Below are 21,400 nucleotides of genomic sequence, written 5' to 3'. Positions count from 1 at the left end.
TGTACGCCATTTACGCCGACTTTATACTTGGAAAAGTCCTGGAGATAGGTCTACAGGTCTAGAAATCAAATTGGTTATATCCTTACTAAAGGGCCTGCGTAGCGCAAGCGGTAGGATGCTTGCCTCGCAAGCCGGTGGTCCGGGGTTCGAATCCCACCGCCGGCAAGAACATCTAGACATTTTAAAAATGTCTATAGGCCTCAGGTCGACTCAGCCTGAATAAAAATGAGTACCTTGGGTAAAACCAGGGGTAATAATAGGCGGTTGAAGCGTAGCACTGGCCATGTTACCTGCCGTAGGCCCTAGATATAGCAGACTACCCTGCTATACTCCCAAAGCCGCGACAGCGGTATAAAACGGGAGACTATTATTATTATATATCCTTACTAATATTCACTGGAGATTATCGATCCAAACAGTTTATGTCCAAAAGGCCATATGCAGATCAGATGGTACTCTCGTCATAGCTAAAGTAAAGCTCAAGCTCAAAGTGTCCAACAAATGGAGAGAAAAAAGGGGACAGAACTAAGAAAGAAGGGCGAGAAATGCAAAAAATATACCCTTTATTAGTAAGGGAGACTATTAAACATTCTGTAACAACACCAATTAAGTCCGAGAGATCTACTGAAAAATACGCTAAATAACAAGAGACTTTAAAATCAGAACTTAAAGATCACTCAGGAACCCTGAGAGCCACAGAGAATATATAGCAGAGACATGGGGATTATATTGCCAAGATCCATATATAAAGATGATCAACGCCTAGAACTTGTTCACCAAACCTCTGAAGAAATCGAAGAAGAACCTAATAAACTAGATAATAAAATAAGACTGGCGATCACTAAACGTCTTCAAGTATAACAAAACACCAGGCCCAGATTTAATAACAGCAGAAATGCTCAAAGCCACAGAACAAACCGGAATAAAATAAATTCACTTGCTCTGTAACAAAATATGACGTTCCAAGCAATGGCCTGACGACTGGACAAAATATTAAATAACCACAATACATAAAAAGGCAGCTTTCATAAATGCGACAACTCTAGAACCATCTTTTTTTTCTCACATACCTGCAAAATAATGCTACACGTAATCAATGAGAGACTGAAACATTGCATGAGTTAATAGAAATGACCAGTTACAGAGATCTTTGGAGACGGACAATAAACGACATCACAATGACCACTACACTCCCTCTGGGGGTCAGGACTGAAGAGTGAGATGTAAGAAAACCTGTAGTTGTCAAACGAAGATGGATAACGTTAGGAAAAACAGGAGCAAGTTGTATGTGTGTTGTCAGTTTTTTAACTGTGGACTTGATCCATTAGTTAAACTGAAATTACTCTAAGCGGCGAATTATATTTATTTTTATTTTAGAAGGAACAAGTTGGTAACAGGTTTTTGAATAGAATTATTGAAGATCGGCAAGTGCCAGATGAATTAAGAAACATCATTTAAGCTGCTAAGTATAAATACAAAGGAACAATGTCTATATAGAGGACTGTAAAACTATTTAACAACACCATAAAATATAACCATAAAAACACTATAGATTCATCATCATCATCCAGCCTCAAAAGTCCACTACTGAACATAGGCCTTTTCCTCGTGTTTCCAACCCTGTCTATCTTACGCCACTTTCGTCCAGTTTTTATTTGGTCTCCTTAAATCGTCAGCCCATCGTGCAAGTGGTCGATCGACGATTCTCTTGTCTTGCCTTGTCTTTTTCCATTGCCCATCCGTAATTCTAGCTATGTATCCTGCCCATCTTCATTTTAGTCTGGCAATCCTTTTGATGACTTCAGTCACTTTGGTTCTCTCCTGACATCTTCGTTTTTTATTTTATTTCGCAGAGTTATTCCTAACATAGATAGCTCCATTCTTTTCTGTGTGACTCTTAGTTTGGTAGCCGAGGCTTTTGTTAAAGTCAACACTGGGATACATTGATCAAATACTTTTTTCTTCAGGCATGTGGGCAGCTCACTTTTAAAAGATTCACTCAGTTTTCTATATGCTGCCCAACCAAGACCGACTTTTCTCTTCAGTTCGTGTGTCTGATTATCCCTGCCAATCATAATTTCTAGGTATTTATATTTATCTACGAGTTCTACTTCTTACCCACCAATACTGATGTTCTGGTTGGGTACCAAATTTGTCATTATTTTTGTTTTCGAGATTTATATTTAAACCTACATTCCTAAATCATCAACTATTATGACTGTATCATCGGCGAAACTTAAGTTGTTTAGATATTCTCCATATATTTTTATTCCCTTTGTCAGCCAATCCAAATTCTTAAAAGCATGTTCCAGCACAGCATTAAAAAGTTTAGGTGAGATTGTCTAACCCAGGCTAGCCTGCATTCTTTAAGCGCCTTTAGTATTTTGCTTAGCTCAACTGTATCAAAGACTTTGTGAAAATCGACAAATATTAGCACTAGAGGTTTATTGTGTTCCACTACTTTCTCTATTAGGATTTTTATGCTTTGTAGATGGTCAATAGTTCCATAATTTTTTCGGAATCCTGTCCCTCTACCTACCTGTCATACCCTCTTGGTTGATAAGTTTCTAATTTTCTTTCCATTCTTTTAACTATTATTCGCGTAAACAACATATATATACACTAATGCCCAAAATTAACGCACCACCCTAAATGTACCAAAAGTTTGAAGCTATTTTTCTTCTGAACAAATGATTAGATTTTGATGATGTTTTTTCCATATTATAGGTCTATTTCTAGTAAATCAATGTATTAATGTTTTCTGAAAAATATCAACGTTTTACCTGTATACGGGGTGTAAAAATAAAGTTGTGTTTTTTCATCGTTTTTTGCAACACCCTGTGGAATTTATTAGAAATAAACGCTACATCTTATTAAGATTTTGAGATAGATTTGTTCTTTTTTAAGATTTTTGTGAAAAATTTATCTCGATATCTCTATTATCAAAGATTATACAGAGCTTTAAATGTAACAAGTTTTTATCAACATTTAAAGCAAAGAAAAACATTACTTACATAAACTTTATTGAGATTTAATACAAATAAAGCCTAAAAAAATATAGGTAACCTAAATATTCTTTAACAATTGCCCTTTCCCAAAAACCAAGCGGCGTATTTGGTCTTGATCAATTGCATCCCAAACTTCTCTTACCATAACTTCTATGTCGTCAAGAGAGACAGCTGGTGGTTGTCGGCTCCTGAGTTGACGATCAATAATATCCCACAAATTCTCTATGGGATTGAGATCAGGGCTGCAGGGTGGCCAGTTCATGGTTTGTATTCCAATCTCGTTCTAATATTTGCGAACCACACGTGCAACAGGTTATCTTGCATTAAAAGAAAATTATTTCCTATATAAGTAGCAAATGGAATTACATGGTTAGACAAAATGTCTAATATACCTTTCACATGTTAAGAAATCTCTTCCTAAAGCAACAAGGTCCGTTTGCGCTGTAAGAGATATTCCTCGCCAAACCATTACAGATCCACCATTGAATAAAGTAATAGGTCGTATATTACACATTACACTGTGCGTAGCGTTCGCTTAGCCGTCGATTAACCCTCACACTGAGTTATATAAGCAATACCACGACTCATCAGTGAACAACACGTACTTCCAGTCATCAACATTTCAGTCAAGGTGCTCTCTGGCAAATTGTAATCTACTTCTGCAATGATTTACGTTTAAAGCTCTGACTGGTATCCTTATATGCAGATCTTGTTCAGCGAGACGCCTTTATATAGTGTTTCTACTAATTTGAATATTATGAACATCTGTCACTTGTATTTGTAAATGTCTCATTGTGAGAAAACGTTCTCTTATAGCACGAAGCCTGATAAACTGATCTTGTCGTGGTGTTGTAAGTTTTCCTCTTCCTTATCCACGCCGTTTCGTATAGTCGTTTGTTTCTCGAAAACGTTGAATGACTCGTGATATTGTAGTATGAAATACCCCTAACCTCAAGCCTATTTCACGATAACTTAAGCCTACATCAGCTAAAGTAATTGCCTGAACACATTCATCTTGGCTCAGATTTCTTGAAATTAAATGTTGAATTTTTACAATTCAATAAAGTCACGTTAAACTTTGAACGTACTATTCTTTTTTGATAATAAAGATATCGATGATTTTTTTACGAAAATGTTGAAAAAAAAAATGAAACTTTTTTAAAGTATTAAGATTAAGATGTAGCACTTGCTTTAAGTAAATTCCACAGGGTGTTGCAAAATAAGATGAAAAATCAAATTTATTTTTACACCCCGTATCTAGGTGAAATGTTGACATTTCCCAGAAAACAATAATACCGTAATTACTTAGAAATAGGTCTGCAATGAGCAAAAAAATTTATTGAAATCCAATCAAGGATACACAAGAAAAATAGCTTAATAATTATGGTAGAGTTGAGCTCGGGCATTAATTTTGGAGAGTAAAAAATCACGCAATGCTTTAAACATACTTGTCTTTTTTGATAATAAACGTATCGTAATGATTTTTTTACCAAAATGTGAAGAAATAATGAAGCGATCTTAAAATATTAATAACATGTAGCGTTTATTTCTAATACATTCCACCAGGTGTTGCAAAATTAGATGAAAAAACACAACTTTATTTTTACACCCTGTATATAAGTAAAACGTTGACATTTCTTAAAAAAACATTAATACAGTCATTAACTAGAAATATACCTACAATGTGAAAAATAAATCATGGAAATCCAATGAAGGGTTCAGAAGAAATATAGTTTTAAAATCATGGTCAATTTTAGGTGGTGCGTTAATTTTGGAGAGTAGTATATATATATATATATATATATATATATATATATATATATATATATACAGAGTGTCCCGGAAAATAGTGCGTTCCTTAAAGGTATGGGCTGAGTGTAGCATTTAAAACAAAAAAGTCATATAACATTTTTTTATAAAGTCAACCGTTTTCAAAAAAAAAAATATATATTAAATTTAATCCATTTGATTAGTGTCCACAGAAAAGCAAATACATCCGGCAACGTTGCGCTCCAAAAGGTATGGGCAGAATGCGATAGTTTAATTTATTTTGATACAGAAAAGGTACATTATTTGTAAACAGTTGTAATTACCCGTAGCTCAAGAATAAATAGTTTTGTCATGTTTTCGATTCGCGAGTATCACGATATGTTAATTACGTACGGTGAAGCCCACTGTGACAGTAATAGGGCTGTTAGAGTTTATGTTGAACGCTATCCCGAACGACGACATCCTAATGCCCGAAGTTTTGTGAACGTGTCCCAAAGGTTATTAGAGACGGGTTGTGTGATACCTAAAAAAACTAGCGGTAGAACACGAAGTAACCGTAGACTAAATGCAGAACATGTGATTTTGGATATAGTCAGTAATAATCCAAGAGTAAGTACTCGATCTGTGTCTAGAATGGTTGGTATTTCAAAAAACATTGTTGACAAGACATTTACGGAACAACTGTTACATCCTTACCATTACCAACGAGTGCAAGATTTACACCAAGGCAATTTACCTCGAAGATTAAGATTTTGTAGATGGTTTCAAAATAGAATCGCCAGAGAACCCGAATTTCCGTGCAAAGTGTTGTGTGCAGATGAAGCTTATTTTACGAGAAATGGTGTGTTTAATTTTCACAATTGTCACTTGTAGAGTGATGAAAACCCGTATGCTATACGTAGGACAAATTTTCAAAAACAATTTAGTATAAATTTATGGGCTGGGGTTATTGGTAATCGTCTGATTGGACCGTACGAACTTCCCAGAAGATTGAATAGAGAATCCTATTTAAATTTTTTGCAGCATGTTCTACCGATACTTCTTGAAGACGTTCCGTTACAAATACGCTCTGAAATGTGGTTTCTTCATGACGGGGCTCCAGCACATTTTACGAGACATATACAAAGATTTCCTCGACATCACTTTTCCTCGTCGTTGGATCGGTAAAAATGGACACGTTCTGTGGCCACCCAGAACACCAGAATGCAATGTTATGGACTTTTATTTTTGGGGATATCTAAAATCATTAGTATACGACAACCAGGATGAAATTAAAACAGAAGCTCAATTGCGACAACGAATTTTTGATGCTGCTGAAATAATCAGACATAATTTACATACTTATAATATTAAGAATAATTGGATTCGTCGAATAAACGCGTGTATCTGTGCAAATGGTGGCCATTTCGAACATTTATTGCAATAATAATTTTCCATGTAAGTAAAAACAGTATTCAAGCTTTAATTATTAAATATTTAATAAAAACAAATACATGCTTTTTCTCTATCACTGTTATCAGTATCAATACATATTATGCCTAACGATCGATGATTCATGATAGCTGATTTACAGTAATTAACGAAGAATAACAAGGAACGCAACGTTGCCGGCTGTATTTCCTTTTCTGCGAACAATAATCAAATGGATTAAAATTAATAATTTTTTTTTGAAAAAGGTTAACTTCATAAAAAAATGTTATAAGACTTTTTTGTTTTAAATGCTGCAATCTGCACATATCGTTAAGGAGCGCACTATTTTCCGGGACACCCTGTATATATATATATATATATATATATATATATATATATATATATATACAGAAAAGAAATTTAATCTTTGCAGATAAGTTAAGTTAGTAAACTCTTAAATATTGGGGAAATCTGCAAGAAAGGTTAACAATATAATTAACCTTTCTTGCAGATTTCCCCAATATTTAAGAGTTTACTATATATATATATATATATATATATATATATATATATATATATGTATATATATATATGTATATATATATATATATATATATATGTATATATATATATATATATGTATATATATATATATATGTATATATATATATTTTATATATATATATATATATATATATATATATATATATGTATATATATATTTTATATATATATATATATATATATATATATATATATATATATATATATATATATATATATATATATAAATGGCTGAGGAGGCTAATCGGTCTGTAATTCTCTAAATTTGCTTTGTCTCCTGCTTTATGTAATAGAATCCTAGTAGCGTTGTTCCATTCTGTTGGATAACAACAACTTTATAGATTACAGTATTACAGATTATAGATCAGAGAGACAGAAATCATCATCATATAACGGGGGTCCTACGGCGATTGCCGCTTCCCGCATTTCAGCCTCCATCTTTTCCTATCTCTCCAATCTCCCTCTTCTAAGCCTCTAGATTGCATTGTTTTTGTAATTTGTCTTCTCCAGGAATTTGGTGGTCTTCCCCTTTTCCTTCTTTCTGGCGGAACATACATTAAGGCTTTCTTTGGCCACCGCTCCTCCTCCATTCTCATCACGTGACCATACCATTGTAATTGCCGAGACAGAAATACAAAGAAAAAAAGCGCGAGGTTCAGGGGCGGTAGACACCTAAACCCTCTGTGCTTTTGTTTCTATGGTTTAAATTTCAAGTACGTATTGTTTAGATATTTCGTTTCTTTCCGTTAACATTACCAGATTAGTACAGCTCTGGCCTCACCTCCAAGTAATAACTCTGGCAAGCAAAGTCGTTTGAGTTTAGTTTTTAGCGTCATACTATTCTGTCTACACCAAGTAGGACTGAAATCGAATGCACCGTTTCTGAGCTATGATTTTCCGCTTCAGACCGAAGGACGGAAGGACAATGTAACGTGTAGGTATATTATATGCTAGGCACATATAGAATATCGGTGAAACCAATATAACATGAAAATACATTACCTAAAGCATGACATATACTGCAAAATGTAGCCCATCACCAAGATAACAAGGATAAAAGAAGTGTATAAAACGTTAACGAATTTCCAACAACACGTAAAGGCATCTTGTTCTCCAAAGAGTGGTCGAAGTCCCATAAATCCTAAAAATCTCAGATAAGGCCTGAGAATTTTACTTTTACAGTAATTCAATACTGTAGTGACACTGAGATGAGTTGAACTATCTGGGACAGCGATGTTGACGATTTCGGTATCCTGAAACAAGTAAACATTCTTATAAACTTACTGTGATGATACCATTTGTGTTAACGTCATTGCTATACCTCAAATATATAAATAATTATTCTGCAAAATTCGATTGCAATTTTTTTGCAATAGAATATCATTTTTAAACAAACAACATTGAAATCGGAATAGAAAAAGATAACGATAAAATGTAAACGATAACGATAACAAAAAAATAGGTCTAAAAGAACTGCAACGTTAAAGGACTTTTATTGTTTCATATGGTTAATGGACTCCCAAATATAAAAAAACTACGGAGTGATACCATTTAACAGGGTGCATTTTATTAGAAAGAGGTGAATTTGTCCCTATGCACTAGGATGCATTTGGGGGAACACAGAAAAAATGTTCGAATTTAAAGTTTCTCTCTAAATGTCACCCTTTAAAGTCAAAAATATTTTTTTTACAATAATATATTAAAAAAACCAAGCAAACAGACACAGATTTTTTCTTTTTTCCCCGTGGGTAAAGTTTGCCACTCCTACCATTTTTTTTTTGATATTTTTTTTAAATTGTTTCGCAAACTTGTTCTATCATTTTTTTTCAACGCAGTTTTAGATATATGCGGTGGTACATTTAAGAGAAATAAAAATTAATTACCTTTAAAATGGCCTAATGTAGAAGGGTTTAGGAATAATTTTGAGCGAGGTACGTTTCTTCAAAGTTTTCTACTTTTAACCATTTGTCCTAAGTTTTACCAAATTTCTCATTATAACGTTTTTTCTAGTACATTTTAGTATATGCATTATCAAATAAAAAAGAAACCTTTTTTTTACTTTCAAAATAGTCTATTATAAAATATTCTAGGACTAACCGTAACCAAGATATGATCAAATTGTGGTGCTTGCAACGATTTGTATATAAGTAAATATAGGTACAATAAAAGAATACCTTTCGTCAGAGACCAAAATGCCACCAAACCTGTAAAAATCATACAAACAAGCTGAATTTTGCTGAGAATGTAAATTTTGAGACCCCGAAAAAAATGCAAAAAATGTTTATTAGCACTTTTTGTGTTAAATAAAGTGTTCTCTCAGAAACAACGCTTGAAGCGACCAGCGATTTTGAATGTCAGTTCTATTCGGCAATTTTTTAATCTATAATTTGTATCAACACGACGGAAAAAATTGTATAGCTTTTAAACACAGTGTCCTATCGACAAAAATTAAAATGGGTTTTAAAGGTGAAGAGTGCATCTTTCGTACACAATTTTCGCACTTTGCCGTAAATAACTAAAATTGTTAAAAGTAGAAAATTTGAAGAACCGTATCTTTCTAAAAATTAGTCGTAGAGCCTTTTACTGTAGATCATTTTAAAGGTAATTATTTTTTCTTTCTTTGTAGGAAAGCATTGTCTTGAGGTTGGCAACAATATCATAAATTTTGTCTTAGAAGCATTCATTTTTAGACCTTTTCTTTTTCTGTCATGTTTACGCTATCCCATAATTCTTGAAGGCCCTGGAGACTATCACATAAGATAACAGTGTCGTCAACGTATCTAAGCTTATTAATCAGTTCATCATTGATTTTCACTCCAGTCTTTATCTTGCAAAGCCTGTTTAAAAATTGTATCAGAGTTGATATTTAATAATAGCGGGGATAGATTGTATCCCTGTCTGACGAGTCATTAAATGTAACATTTGTTGTTTAATCTCCCATCGGCTCGTACGATTGCTTTTTGCTTTCAATTCAAGTTTTCTATGATACGTAGGTCCCTACCATCAATGCCTTTGGTTTTTAATATGTTCAAAAGCGTTCCATGCTGTACCCTATGTAAATACTTTTCGTAATCGATAAAAGTCACCTAAATATCTTTACGTTGGTCGTGGCATTTTTGGAGATGTACATTTAAACCCAAATCACGGGTACCCGTCACATTCCTAAATCCAAACTGGGTTTCATCTAGATCTCTTTCGTAATGACTTCTGATTCTTCCATGAATAATGTGAAGAAAATTTTTTAGATGAAAATGGCGGAAAATGTTGGTCAAAATGAAATTCGAGTAAGAGATTCTGGTGACATGGTTAACGTTGTTAGTGTACCTACAAGGCTATACGGTAAAAACAAATTTAAATGGAGTGAAGTGAGGACCGTCAATCGTACCTACTCGACGCGCTCCAAAAAATATTGTAGTTCATCTACCGTGGAATAAAAAAGAAGCCCGATATGTTAAGTCAGGGTACGAAGCATCCTGTTTATTTTTTACCGATGACACCATGAAACAGATACATGATTACACAAACAAAAAAGTAGATAGACAGCGTCCTCAGTATAAAAATGACCGTGAGAGGGAGAAAGATCAAGCGGAGTTTGCGAATGCTGCCGTAAGACTCACTTTTACCAAACATACTACCATAATCGAATTGAAGGCGCTATTTGGGCTCTACATAATATTGGCAGGAGTTCTGAACATGAATCATGTCACAGTAAAATAATTATTTGATAGGTATTCACGTATAAGCTATTTGAATATCTGACTAACTACGTAAGATTTGACGATCGCAATACCATGGAAGGTAATATGTCCATTGCATAAAAAGGGGGATCAACTGGAGTGTAAGAACTATAGAGGCATTACTCTGTTAGCATCTGCGTATAAGATCTTCGGCAATGTATTATCTGAAAGACTTAAACATTTTACAAAGGATATTGTTGGTCAATATCAATGCGGATTTACTGCTGGAAAGTCAACTACACATCAAATTCAAGCACATAGGCAGATTCTAGAAAAGTCACTAGAATATAACATAGAAACACACCATCTCTTCATTGACTTTAAAGCAGCCTATGACAGTGTGAAAAGAACTGCATTATATAATGCAATGATAGACTTTGGGATCCCACCTAAGTTAGTTAAGTTGACCCACCTAACAATGCAAAACGTAAGCTCATGCGTTAGAATTGAAGGAGAAAATTCTACGTTCTTTGACATTAATAATGGTCTAAGACAGGGAGACGCGTTGGCGTGTCTGCTTTTTAATATTGCCTTGGAAAAGGCAATCAGACAATTAAATATTAGAATGAATGGAACTATTTTTAATAGATCGACGCAAATTCTCGCATTCGCTGACGATATAGTTATAGTGGGCAGAAGTATGAGAGACATGGTGCAGTGTTTTACAAGGCTTGCGGACGCAGCAAGTGAATTAGGACTTGTGGTAAACGAGGAAAAAACCAAATATATGTTGGTTTCTAAAAACCCTCGAAATATCCAACAAAGGATTCAAATTAACAACCATACCTTTGAGCAAGTCAAAGAATTTACATATCTTGGATCGCTAGTAAACGCAACAAACACGACAAGCGACGAAATAAAAAGACGCATAGCAATAGCAAACAGAACTGTTCACGGCCTCCAGAGACATTTAAAAAATAAAAATATAAAACGTGCACTAAAGCTTAATATATACAGGACCTTAATAAGACCAGTTTTGATATATGGGGCTGAAACGTGGATCTTATCTCAAAATGATAAAAGACTTCTTGGTATTTTTGAGAGAAAAATTCTTAGAAAGATTTTTGGGGCCGTAAATGAAAATGGGCTATGGCGTCGAAGATACAACTTTGAACTGTATCAGTTATACACCGATCCAGATATTGTGAAATTCGTTAAAGTGCAGAGACTTAGATGGGCTGGACACATTGCTCGGATGTCAGATCACGAATACACGAAGAGATTAACATTTTCAAAACCAGAGGGCACAAGAAGCAGAGGACGACCACGAATGAGATGGATTGATGATGTGGAAGAAGACCTACAGATTCTAGGGGTTAGAAGATGGAGGGAAGTTGCCAGGAATCGACAGGAGTGGCGACTTCTTTGTGAGCAGGCCAAGATCCACAACGGATTGTCGAGCCACTTATGATGATGAATACCAGGGAAGAAAGAAAGAAGATCGCTTGGCCCCTATTAAAGCTCTGTTTGATCATATAGTTCAAATATGAAGGGATTTATACTTCCCGTCCGAATATTGCACTATAGATGAGCAGCTACTTGCATTTAGAGGAAAATGTCCATTTAAGATGTACATTCCGTCAAAGTCTGGTAAATATGGCATTAAAATTGTAATGATGTGAGACGCAAAAACATTTTATGTGATAAATACCAAGGTTTACACTGCAAAAGGTACAACTCCTAGAGGTATACCTGTTGCAGAATATTATTCAGTTGAAATGACTAAACCCATCCACGGCACGAACAGAAACTGTACATAATTGGTTCACTTCTATTCCGATGGCCCAAAAGTTGTAAAAGTTGCTCAAACAGAACATCAGGTAAAAATTATAGGTACTATGAAAGTAAATAAAGCTGAAATACCACGGAGCTTTATAAATAAAATGAATAGAAATAGAAATACCGCTATGTTTGCATTTAGGAAAGATCTAGTTCTCCTTTCTAATTGTCCTACAAAATCTAAAACTAAAAAACTGTTATATTTCTATCCAGGATGCATGAGGAAGCGGATAAAGATAACAGTGTTCAATTGCCCAAGATAATACAGTTCTATGATAGCACAAAAGGGGGACTTGATAATATAGACAAGCTTTGTCACAAATACTCCGTATCAAGGAGAACCCGTCGTTGGTCTCTGTGCATGTTTTACTGACTTCTTAATATTGTGTGAGTTAATACGCCTGTTCTGCTAAAGGGCTCAGAAACAAGAGAAGAGGAAAGTGTATCGCACAGGCGACTCTATCTAAGTACTTTACCAGTATATCTTCAAGAAGCTATAAACGGTGTTTTAAAGGAAAGTGGACCTAATGAAATTCAAGAAGAAACTCATGCAAATTCAGACAGATGCGGTTTCTGTGTGCGATCCCGAGACCGTAACAGCCGAACGAGGTGCAATGTATGTAAAAAATTCATATGTGCAGAATATCAAATTAAAGTTTGTCCAGGATAATCTGAGAAATAATAATGTTCACAGAGTTATTAAAATTCATTAGTTATATTTGTGTTAAAAAGTTGTTTTTAATAAATTCATTCAAACATTACTTTTTTACTTATATTTTAATGGAATACTAGTGTACCCCAGGGTAGTGAAAGTGCAAATTAAAATATGAGTAAGGTTTAAAAGTTAATAAATATCGTATTAATACATCAAAATTTAAAACACCATGACATTTGTCGGTCTTCCAAATGTTAACTTTAGGATAAAGTATAATAAATTTCATCATGTTTACGATATTCTCAATATATATTGGCTAAATATATCTTCTCGTGTATCATTCACCTGATAATTCATGACATACATCTGTTTTTTGTAATAGTTACTACTGTATAGCTAAGTAGATAAATGATTTCACATACCATTAATTTTTCTGAAATGTTAAAATACCGAATAAAGTTATAAGATTAATTGATATGACTATCAAACACTCTTAAATTATTTATCAATAATTAGCAACGAGTAAAGCAAAAGTAAAAAATAACAAATTGGGCGAGGAAAGGCAATTTGATATTAACGGTATTGTTATTCATGTAACATTATTATTATTAACGGTACATCTATTTATCAGATAATAAAAAAGTATAGAACAAACGAAAACCACAAATAAAAATGCTGAAAAAAACTATAAATATTATTAAAAGAAACTGGTAATCTAATGGAAACAAAAAGAATATATAGATAATAAATAGTAGATAAAAGTAAAAAACTTTTAACTATTTGAAGGGAGGTACTTATTAAATTCATCATCATAAAGTTCGGCTCTGATAAGTAGATACGCCAGTGGAGTTAAAAAGCCTTCGAAAGTTTTTGCTAATCTATGGTACCTAAATTGCTGCAAAATAATTATTGTACCTTTCATAGTGTAAATAGTAGTTATTTGTTACACTTTAGCGATCTGGGAAAGTAGGTATATTTGGAGTAATATTTTGTAGATGTTTAATGGTAAAATCTAATAGCAATATTCATTTTTTTTAATATTAACCTACGATAACGCAAAACCATAGTACGATCAGTTGAAAGTTGGTAAGGCCATCCTCAAATAGACTGAGGTATCAGTCTAATAGCATAGATACAAAGAATATAGACGCTTAATATAGACGCTTATAGAAGAATTGTTCACTGTTATTTTTGTAAGTTAGCAAAAATGGGCCATAGATAAAGAAAAGTGGGTCGAGTGGAACGCACGTGTTGCACGTGGTACCACTAAGGAGCGGTCATGTCAGCTGTGGCTCTACTATTGCTTCTAAAATATGAAAGAGTGGGGCAATAAATGCAACTTTAGATATTTTTATATACAGGGTGGCGCACCGAAAACGAAACAGATGCATTTACTGGCAGATGATTCCTTTTAAAAAAAAACGCTTGGACCCGTCGATTTTGTTATCGAGGGGGAAACAAAATTGGCATAAAATCACATTAACATTTGCAGCCCCCTAAGCGGGGGTGGCACCATCCCTAAAATCTTAAATGGAAAGGGGGGTCGAATGATCCATCATTTAAAAGGTCTTTCAACTCCCTTTACAATAATGTAAAATTCATGTACTTCAATAAAGTAGTTTTGGAGATTTATTGATTTAAAGTTTAAATACATCATCGTAAGAGGAGATCAATACATAGCAGCAAAGTTGTTAAAAAATAAAGAATGAACTGACCTGTCAGCCGAGTAAATGTTGAAAATGACCACCATTACTTTCCATGCAATAATAAAGATTTTGCTGAAAACGTTGCCGGACATTTTGCAATATTTGAGGAGTAATTTGATGGCACTCATTCACAATTCTTTGTCGTAAATCTTCTAAGGATGTTGGCTGAGTAGCATAGATTTTGCTTTTTAAGTAACCCCACAAAAAGAAATCCAAAGGTGATAAATCTGGCGATCTTGGGGGCCATTCAACGGCACCTCTTCTACCAATCCATTGACCTGGAAAGGTCTGATCTAAATAATGCCGAATTCTTAATGCGTAATGTGGTGGGGCACCATCCTGTTGGAACATCAACATATTCTCAACGTATCGACCATCATTCTGATTTTCAATTATATCTGTTAGCGCAGGATCTATGGAATTTTACAGTAATTCCAAATACATTTCACCAGTCAAATTTCCAAGTAAGAAAAAAGGACCAACCAAATGATCGCCAAAAATGCCAGCCCAAACATTTAATTTTTGTGGCTGCTGTGTGTGTACCTCATGGTAAATTCTGGGATTAGAGTCCGACCAATATCGACAATTGTGACGATTTACTTCGCCATTTAAAAAAAAGGAACATTCGTCGGAAAAGCAAATGTTAAATAAAAATTGTTCATCGTTTGTAATTCGTTCACTCATAACTTCACAAAATTCTAATCGCTTATCAAAATCGTCTTCATTAAGTTCTTGTACAAGGTGAATTTTATACGGATGAAAATTATGGGCCTTTAGAATCCGTTGGATAGTACGTCGACTAACACCACACGAAGTTTGCAATTTGCGGGTACTTAATGTAGGATCTACAATAACTTGCCCTAAAACCCCCACTTCTGTTGCTTCGTTCCTTATAGGATTTTCAATATTACGTTTTTTATTGGCGACTGATCCAGTTTCCCGAAATTTAGCTACAAGTTCTAGAACATATTTTCGGTGCACATTATTGTTCTCATGTCGCTCATTAAAAATTTGTGCTGTTCTATTAGCGCACTGATTATTTCCGAAAAATATTTCAATAATTTCAACCCTTTCTGTCGTGGAATATACCATGGTTAATTTATGTATAAAGCAATAAATGATATTTTAACAACAAAGATTGGTCAAATCAATCGCAAACTAATGTACTATTTCCTATTTAAAATAAGTACGTGGCATTCTCTACTTATCTTTCTTCAAGAAACAACTTTTTTTGTCACAAAGGACACTTCAATTGCTATTTTTATTATTAATAAACCATGGGCGTAGTAAATAAAAGCATTTACTTATCAAGAAAATGCTTTTACTCAAATTTCTTCTGAAAGAAGTACAAACTAATTTGATGTACCTATTAAAGTCTACTTTAAACTTTAAATCAATAAATCTCCAAAACTACTGAATTGAATACATGAATTTTACATCATTATAAAGGGAGTTGAAAGACCTTTCAAATAATGGATCATTCGACTCCCTTTTCATTTAAGATTTTAGGGATGATGCCACCCCCGCTTAAGGGGCTGCAAATGTTTAAGTGATTTTATGCCAATTTTGTGTCCCCCTCGAAAACAAAATCGACGGGTCCGAGCGTTTTTTCAAAAAAGGAATCATCTGCCAGTAAATGCCTCTGTTTCGTTTTCGGTGCGCCACACTGTATAGATGCCGCGTGGTCGTAGAATAGGATTAAATTTTTGCGTTTTATAAAATTTTTTAGAGAAAATAATATTGTTTTAACTTTTAATTAATTAATCTTTTTAGAAAAATTATTATGATTCAAATTTTTAATTGAAATAATGTACAAATCTACAAATAATATAATTAAAACTCTCTTTTTATAAAATATAAATAAATTTAATTAAAAGTCAATCACCGGGAGAGAAAGCTCAAAAAATTGTAAGGTGTTTTGATCAAAAAACAATTCCTGATCTTGTTAGTGTTGCCGAGAGGGGGCGTTTGGGCCTGTAGGACCCATCGCCGGCTCTGCGGACTTCTTCCTGTCCTCGGAATTAGACCGGGTGTTGACCATCTTTGCTTGTCACTGATAAAATGGTTTAATACTTCTACTGGTATAAAATAACGGTTACCGTGACAAGTATCTGTTATAGGTAACAGTTCCGAGGAGCAGTTACAAAATAACAGATCAAAAATAGAAAACAGAACAGGTAAAATAGTCTAAGTATTCCTTGACTTACGGAAGGAATAACTTAGTAAACAAGAAAAATAAAATGGTATAAAAGTACAATGCAAAGAAAATGTTTCTAAGTGTTTCTTGACTTACGGAAGAAACAACTTAGAATAAAAAGTAAAATACACAAGATAAAAGAATAGAAAAGTGCAGAAATATTCCTAAGTGTTTCTTGTCTTACGGAAGAAACAACTTAGGACAGAAATACAGATAAATGAAATATGTAAATATGAAACAAGGTATGGAAATATTTCTAAGTGTTTCTTGTCTTACGGAAGAAACAACTTAGCATAAAATAGAAAATGAAAGAGACAAATGTATTAAGTATTTTCTTAACTTAAGGAAGAAAATATCTTAGATAAAATATCGGAAATAATAATGCAACAATGATTATGAAAATATTTCTAAGTGTTCTTTTGACTTACCGGGAAAGAACGGCTTAGACGCACAATTAAAATAACAAGTCAAATATTCAGAGAAATATTTCTAAGAGTTCTTTGACTTACCGGAAAGAACTACTTAGACAAAGTACAAATCAAAATATAAAATAGAAAAAGCAAGATAAATATTTCTAAGTGTTCTTAACTTACGGAAGAACAACTTAGACACAAAATACAAGAAAAATAAACTATCAAAATAATCAAATAAAATATCAAACAATCAGTACATGAACAAATATAGATCAATGTATTATTCTAACCTGAAAAGGTCTGAATATACAATAATGCTAAAATAAAATGGTATATAAAAAAATCAGAAATAAAACAATAACTTAGTAGGAACAATAATAGCACCGACTAGGTCTACAGTAGAAGAGGCAAGCTCGACTGACCGATGAGAGAAAATCTACCTGCTTTTATGTAAAACAAATCCTTTGTTTTACGTAGCAAAAGTGGAATTTACCTGCATCGAGTCGATTAGAAATTATTTGTATTTGGTCAAACTTGGAATTCCCAAGTATTTTGACCAATATCCAAATTCCTTTATGCGTCCGGCACGACATTAGTACGCTAGGAATACCATCAACCCCTTATATATATATATATATATATATATATATATATATATATATATATATATATATATATATATATATATATATATATATATATATATATATATATATAATGAAAAGAATATTATTTAGTTGAATATACTATGTAGTAATTAAACACTAAGTTAACATTTGGTTTCATTTTTGAAACCAATAATTTATTCATTCATTCATATATGAATAAAAAAATCAGTTATGAAGATGATATTTTAGTAAATGTCATACATTTCTAGATAAAATTTGTTTAGGCGTAGATGCAAAGTTACCCGTTCGTACTCCTTTCCCACTTCCCCCTAACTACATATTTCATTATGAAATTTTTGCCACGGCGCCGCGCTTTGAGTTTATGCAGCCACCCTCAGGAGTGTTTTGAAGTATAAACCGTAACCAAATCGCCCATTTGAACAATTCTTCTAGATAGATATTTCATGACAAGAAAAGAGGATGTAAGTAAATGTAATGACTGCAAGCTAATGGTCGATTCCGTATGAGCGAAAATAATGCTCCACAAGAACCACTTTCTCCTCTATACTTAACACCATTTTTAACAATTGGGCCATAATAATTAATTATTTAAGGATTACTTGACATGTCTATACTAGTTAATTTGAATATGACAACGCGCACAAAGAGACATCTATGTTTCAGTTTCAGTACTGTTTATTTTGGGCAATATTGTATTATGGTTCCCTATACCTAAAGTTTATACTTTTGGTATAGGGATTTTCTAGCAGGCAGTGTATTAATGTGTCATAATTGTCATTATTTGTGATTATTGGCACTTTTGCAAAGTGATAGAAATGGCTCATTTAGAATTAAACAATGGATATGCATAAATTTACTTTTAATACATGGGGAATGTGACAGTAAAGAGTTAACAAAGCAAGCCTATTGTTGATAAAAATGATCATATAATTAATGTTCATGGTTACTATGCTACTTATCACGAAGGCAAAAATTTCTATTTCTCCATTCTTACACATGTGTTGAACGTTTAAAGGAAATAGACTATAATAAAAAAAATAGAATTTGTAACGAGAAAATGTCAAGAAGATAATGATTTTTTTAAGAATATTATATGGTTTTTAATCAACATTTACAGGAAACGGAATGTTTAATAGGCACAATTCGCATTACTGGAGCGAAGTAAATCAACATTTAATAAGAGTACGTCGTTTTCAGGAGCGATGGGAGTTTGAACGATCAGATACCACCAGGTTGTAGCCCTTCACTTTTACGATGGTAACTTAAACTACTTTTTTTAGGTAAAAGATATCTTAATATATTTAAAGTAAATTTACACAATCTTTATTGTTTACACAACATATTCATACACGACCTGCTAAACTAAAACAATGAATATCTTAGCTTTAACATTAAACCACAATTATCTCCAAACGTATTAACTTTAACTTTAAAGCTAGGGAACCCTAATACTAATAGTCGTTTGAAGTTTTAAAAAAATGGCGTATCATTTGTGAACACCCTGTATTTAGAAATTGGATTTTGATGTAAATTCCTAAAAGAACGATATCTACTCTTTGTGTGCAAAGTTTTTTAAAACATGTATGAAAAGTTTATCGTTATCTGTCAAAATTTTTGAAAAAAGATGAATAACTCAAAAAATAAGAAGTTTTGTCACACAGTATTTTTTACAAATTTGATCTAGAATCATAGACAGAATTTGAAAATGCAATAATATACAAAAGTCTTACCACAAAAGTCCAAACCAATAAAATCAATAAACTAACAACTTTATCGGATGAACAACAAGGATTCAGATCCGCAATAGACGCCATATTTGTACTAAGACAAATCACAGAAAAGGCCATCGAGTACAATAAACCAGTATATCTATGTTTTATAGACCTGACAAAGGCTTTCAATCACATCCAAGTCGAAGACGTCTTACACCTACTGTATAAAAGAAACATACCAATCAATATTATACAAACCATCGAAAAGATCTACTTCCATAATCGAATACAGGCAAAGGTAAATGGAAAACTAACAGAGTGTATACCAGTACAAAGCGCTAAAGGTCATCGCTACAGAATGGGGAACAAAGAAATCCAAATATTATGTTATGCAGACGACGCCGCATTAATCGCCGATACAGAAGACGAACTCCAAAGATTAACACACATCTTCAATGCAACAGCCAAGAAATACAATATGATAATATCAGAAGAAGAAAACAAATGTATGACAACATCTAAATACCCACTACGATGTAATATCGAAATTGATGGGAAAATAATAAAGCAGGAAGAAATGTTTAGATATCTAGGAATAGATATAACTAGTTACGGAGATGTTGAAGAAGAAGTACGACAACAAAGCTTAAAAGCAAGTAAAGCGGCGGGATCTCTTATTGACACAATCTGGAAGAACAAACACCTAAGACAAGACACAAAAACAAGAATCTATAAAGCAGCAATTAGATCTATATTAACATATACGGTGGAGACAAGACCTGACACATCTAAAACGAGACGACTACTAAAAACAACAGAGATGAAAATACTCCGACGAATATCAGCGAAAAGTCTGTTGGATAGGGAGAGAAGCGAAAACATAAGAAGAGCATGCAATATAGAAGACATCAATGGATGGGTGAAAAAACGGAAACAGGAGTGGAACGAACACATTAGTAGAATGGCAGAGGATAGAATAGTACGAATAGGCCGAGATAAGTCACCAAATGGACGAAGAAGTATTGGCAGACCAAAAAAAAGATGGTGTCTGTCATATCTGTCAAAATATTTCAAGTTCGTCATAACTTGTAATCCCCATAAACCAATTTTTATAAATATCGTAAACGTAGTTTCCGATATATAGATAGTGTAAGCTCCTCGTGAAACACCTTGTATTTGTTAGCATTTTTTCATACGATCAAATATCATTTGATAAATTACTTATTATTCTTGGGTCAAAAATATATATGTGTGTGTGTGTGTGTGTGTGTGTGTAGAGTAAAGGGATGGCCTTAGACATAGTCTATTAGGCACAGGATACTAAAAATATATGAATGTGTAGAAATATGAGTTAACGATTCTCCATGTATACCTCGAAACTATTTATACAAATATTCCCTTAAGCAACAAGTGAACTACAACAACGTAACTCTGTTATGGGTGCCAGAGCAGAAATTAATTTCTGGTAACGAGATTACTGATAATCTTGCTAAACTAAGAGCTATTACCGGTTTTATTGATAACCTTTCTGCAATATAAAAGCCACATAGTGAAAGATCTCTTAAAATGGGAACAGGAACTTAGTGCAGCCTACTGAGAAAATATTCCAGACAAAAGGCAAGCAAAAGGGTTATTACAATCTTTTGAGCTTCAGATTAATCATAAGTGTACTCACTCGACACTGCTCACTCAGATAGTATCTCCGCAAAATGGGCAAAAAAGACAAAGCAACGTGCAGATTTTGCAAAAATGAATATCAAACGACCAAATTTTCTTTTTGAAACTTACAATGTAATTTAATCTAATAATTTAATAAGAAA

The 21,400-nt window shown here is 33.4% G+C and overlaps 1 protein-coding gene across 3 annotated transcripts in view; it reads right to left on the bottom strand.

Moving 5' to 3' along the window:
• Positions 1-21,400, bottom strand: part of GrlHz (Gustatory receptor-like Holozoa) — a 75,580-nt gene that overhangs the window by 22,920 nt on the left and 31,260 nt on the right. For all 3 annotated transcript variants that reach the window (XM_072519009.1, XM_072519016.1, XM_072519015.1), the window contains one exon: positions 7,755-8,005. In XM_072519009.1, the coding sequence (XP_072375110.1) occupies positions 7,755-8,005 (251 nt within the window). The remainder of the gene's footprint in view (positions 1-7,754; positions 8,006-21,400) is intronic.

Source organism: Diabrotica undecimpunctata, chromosome 1 (assembly GCF_040954645.1).
Source record: "Diabrotica undecimpunctata isolate CICGRU chromosome 1, icDiaUnde3, whole genome shotgun sequence".
In the NCBI taxonomy this organism is placed as follows: Eukaryota; Metazoa; Arthropoda; class Insecta; order Coleoptera; family Chrysomelidae; genus Diabrotica; species Diabrotica undecimpunctata.
Note: the sequence above shows the minus strand (reverse complement) of the source record. Positions and strands in the feature narration are given on the sequence as shown.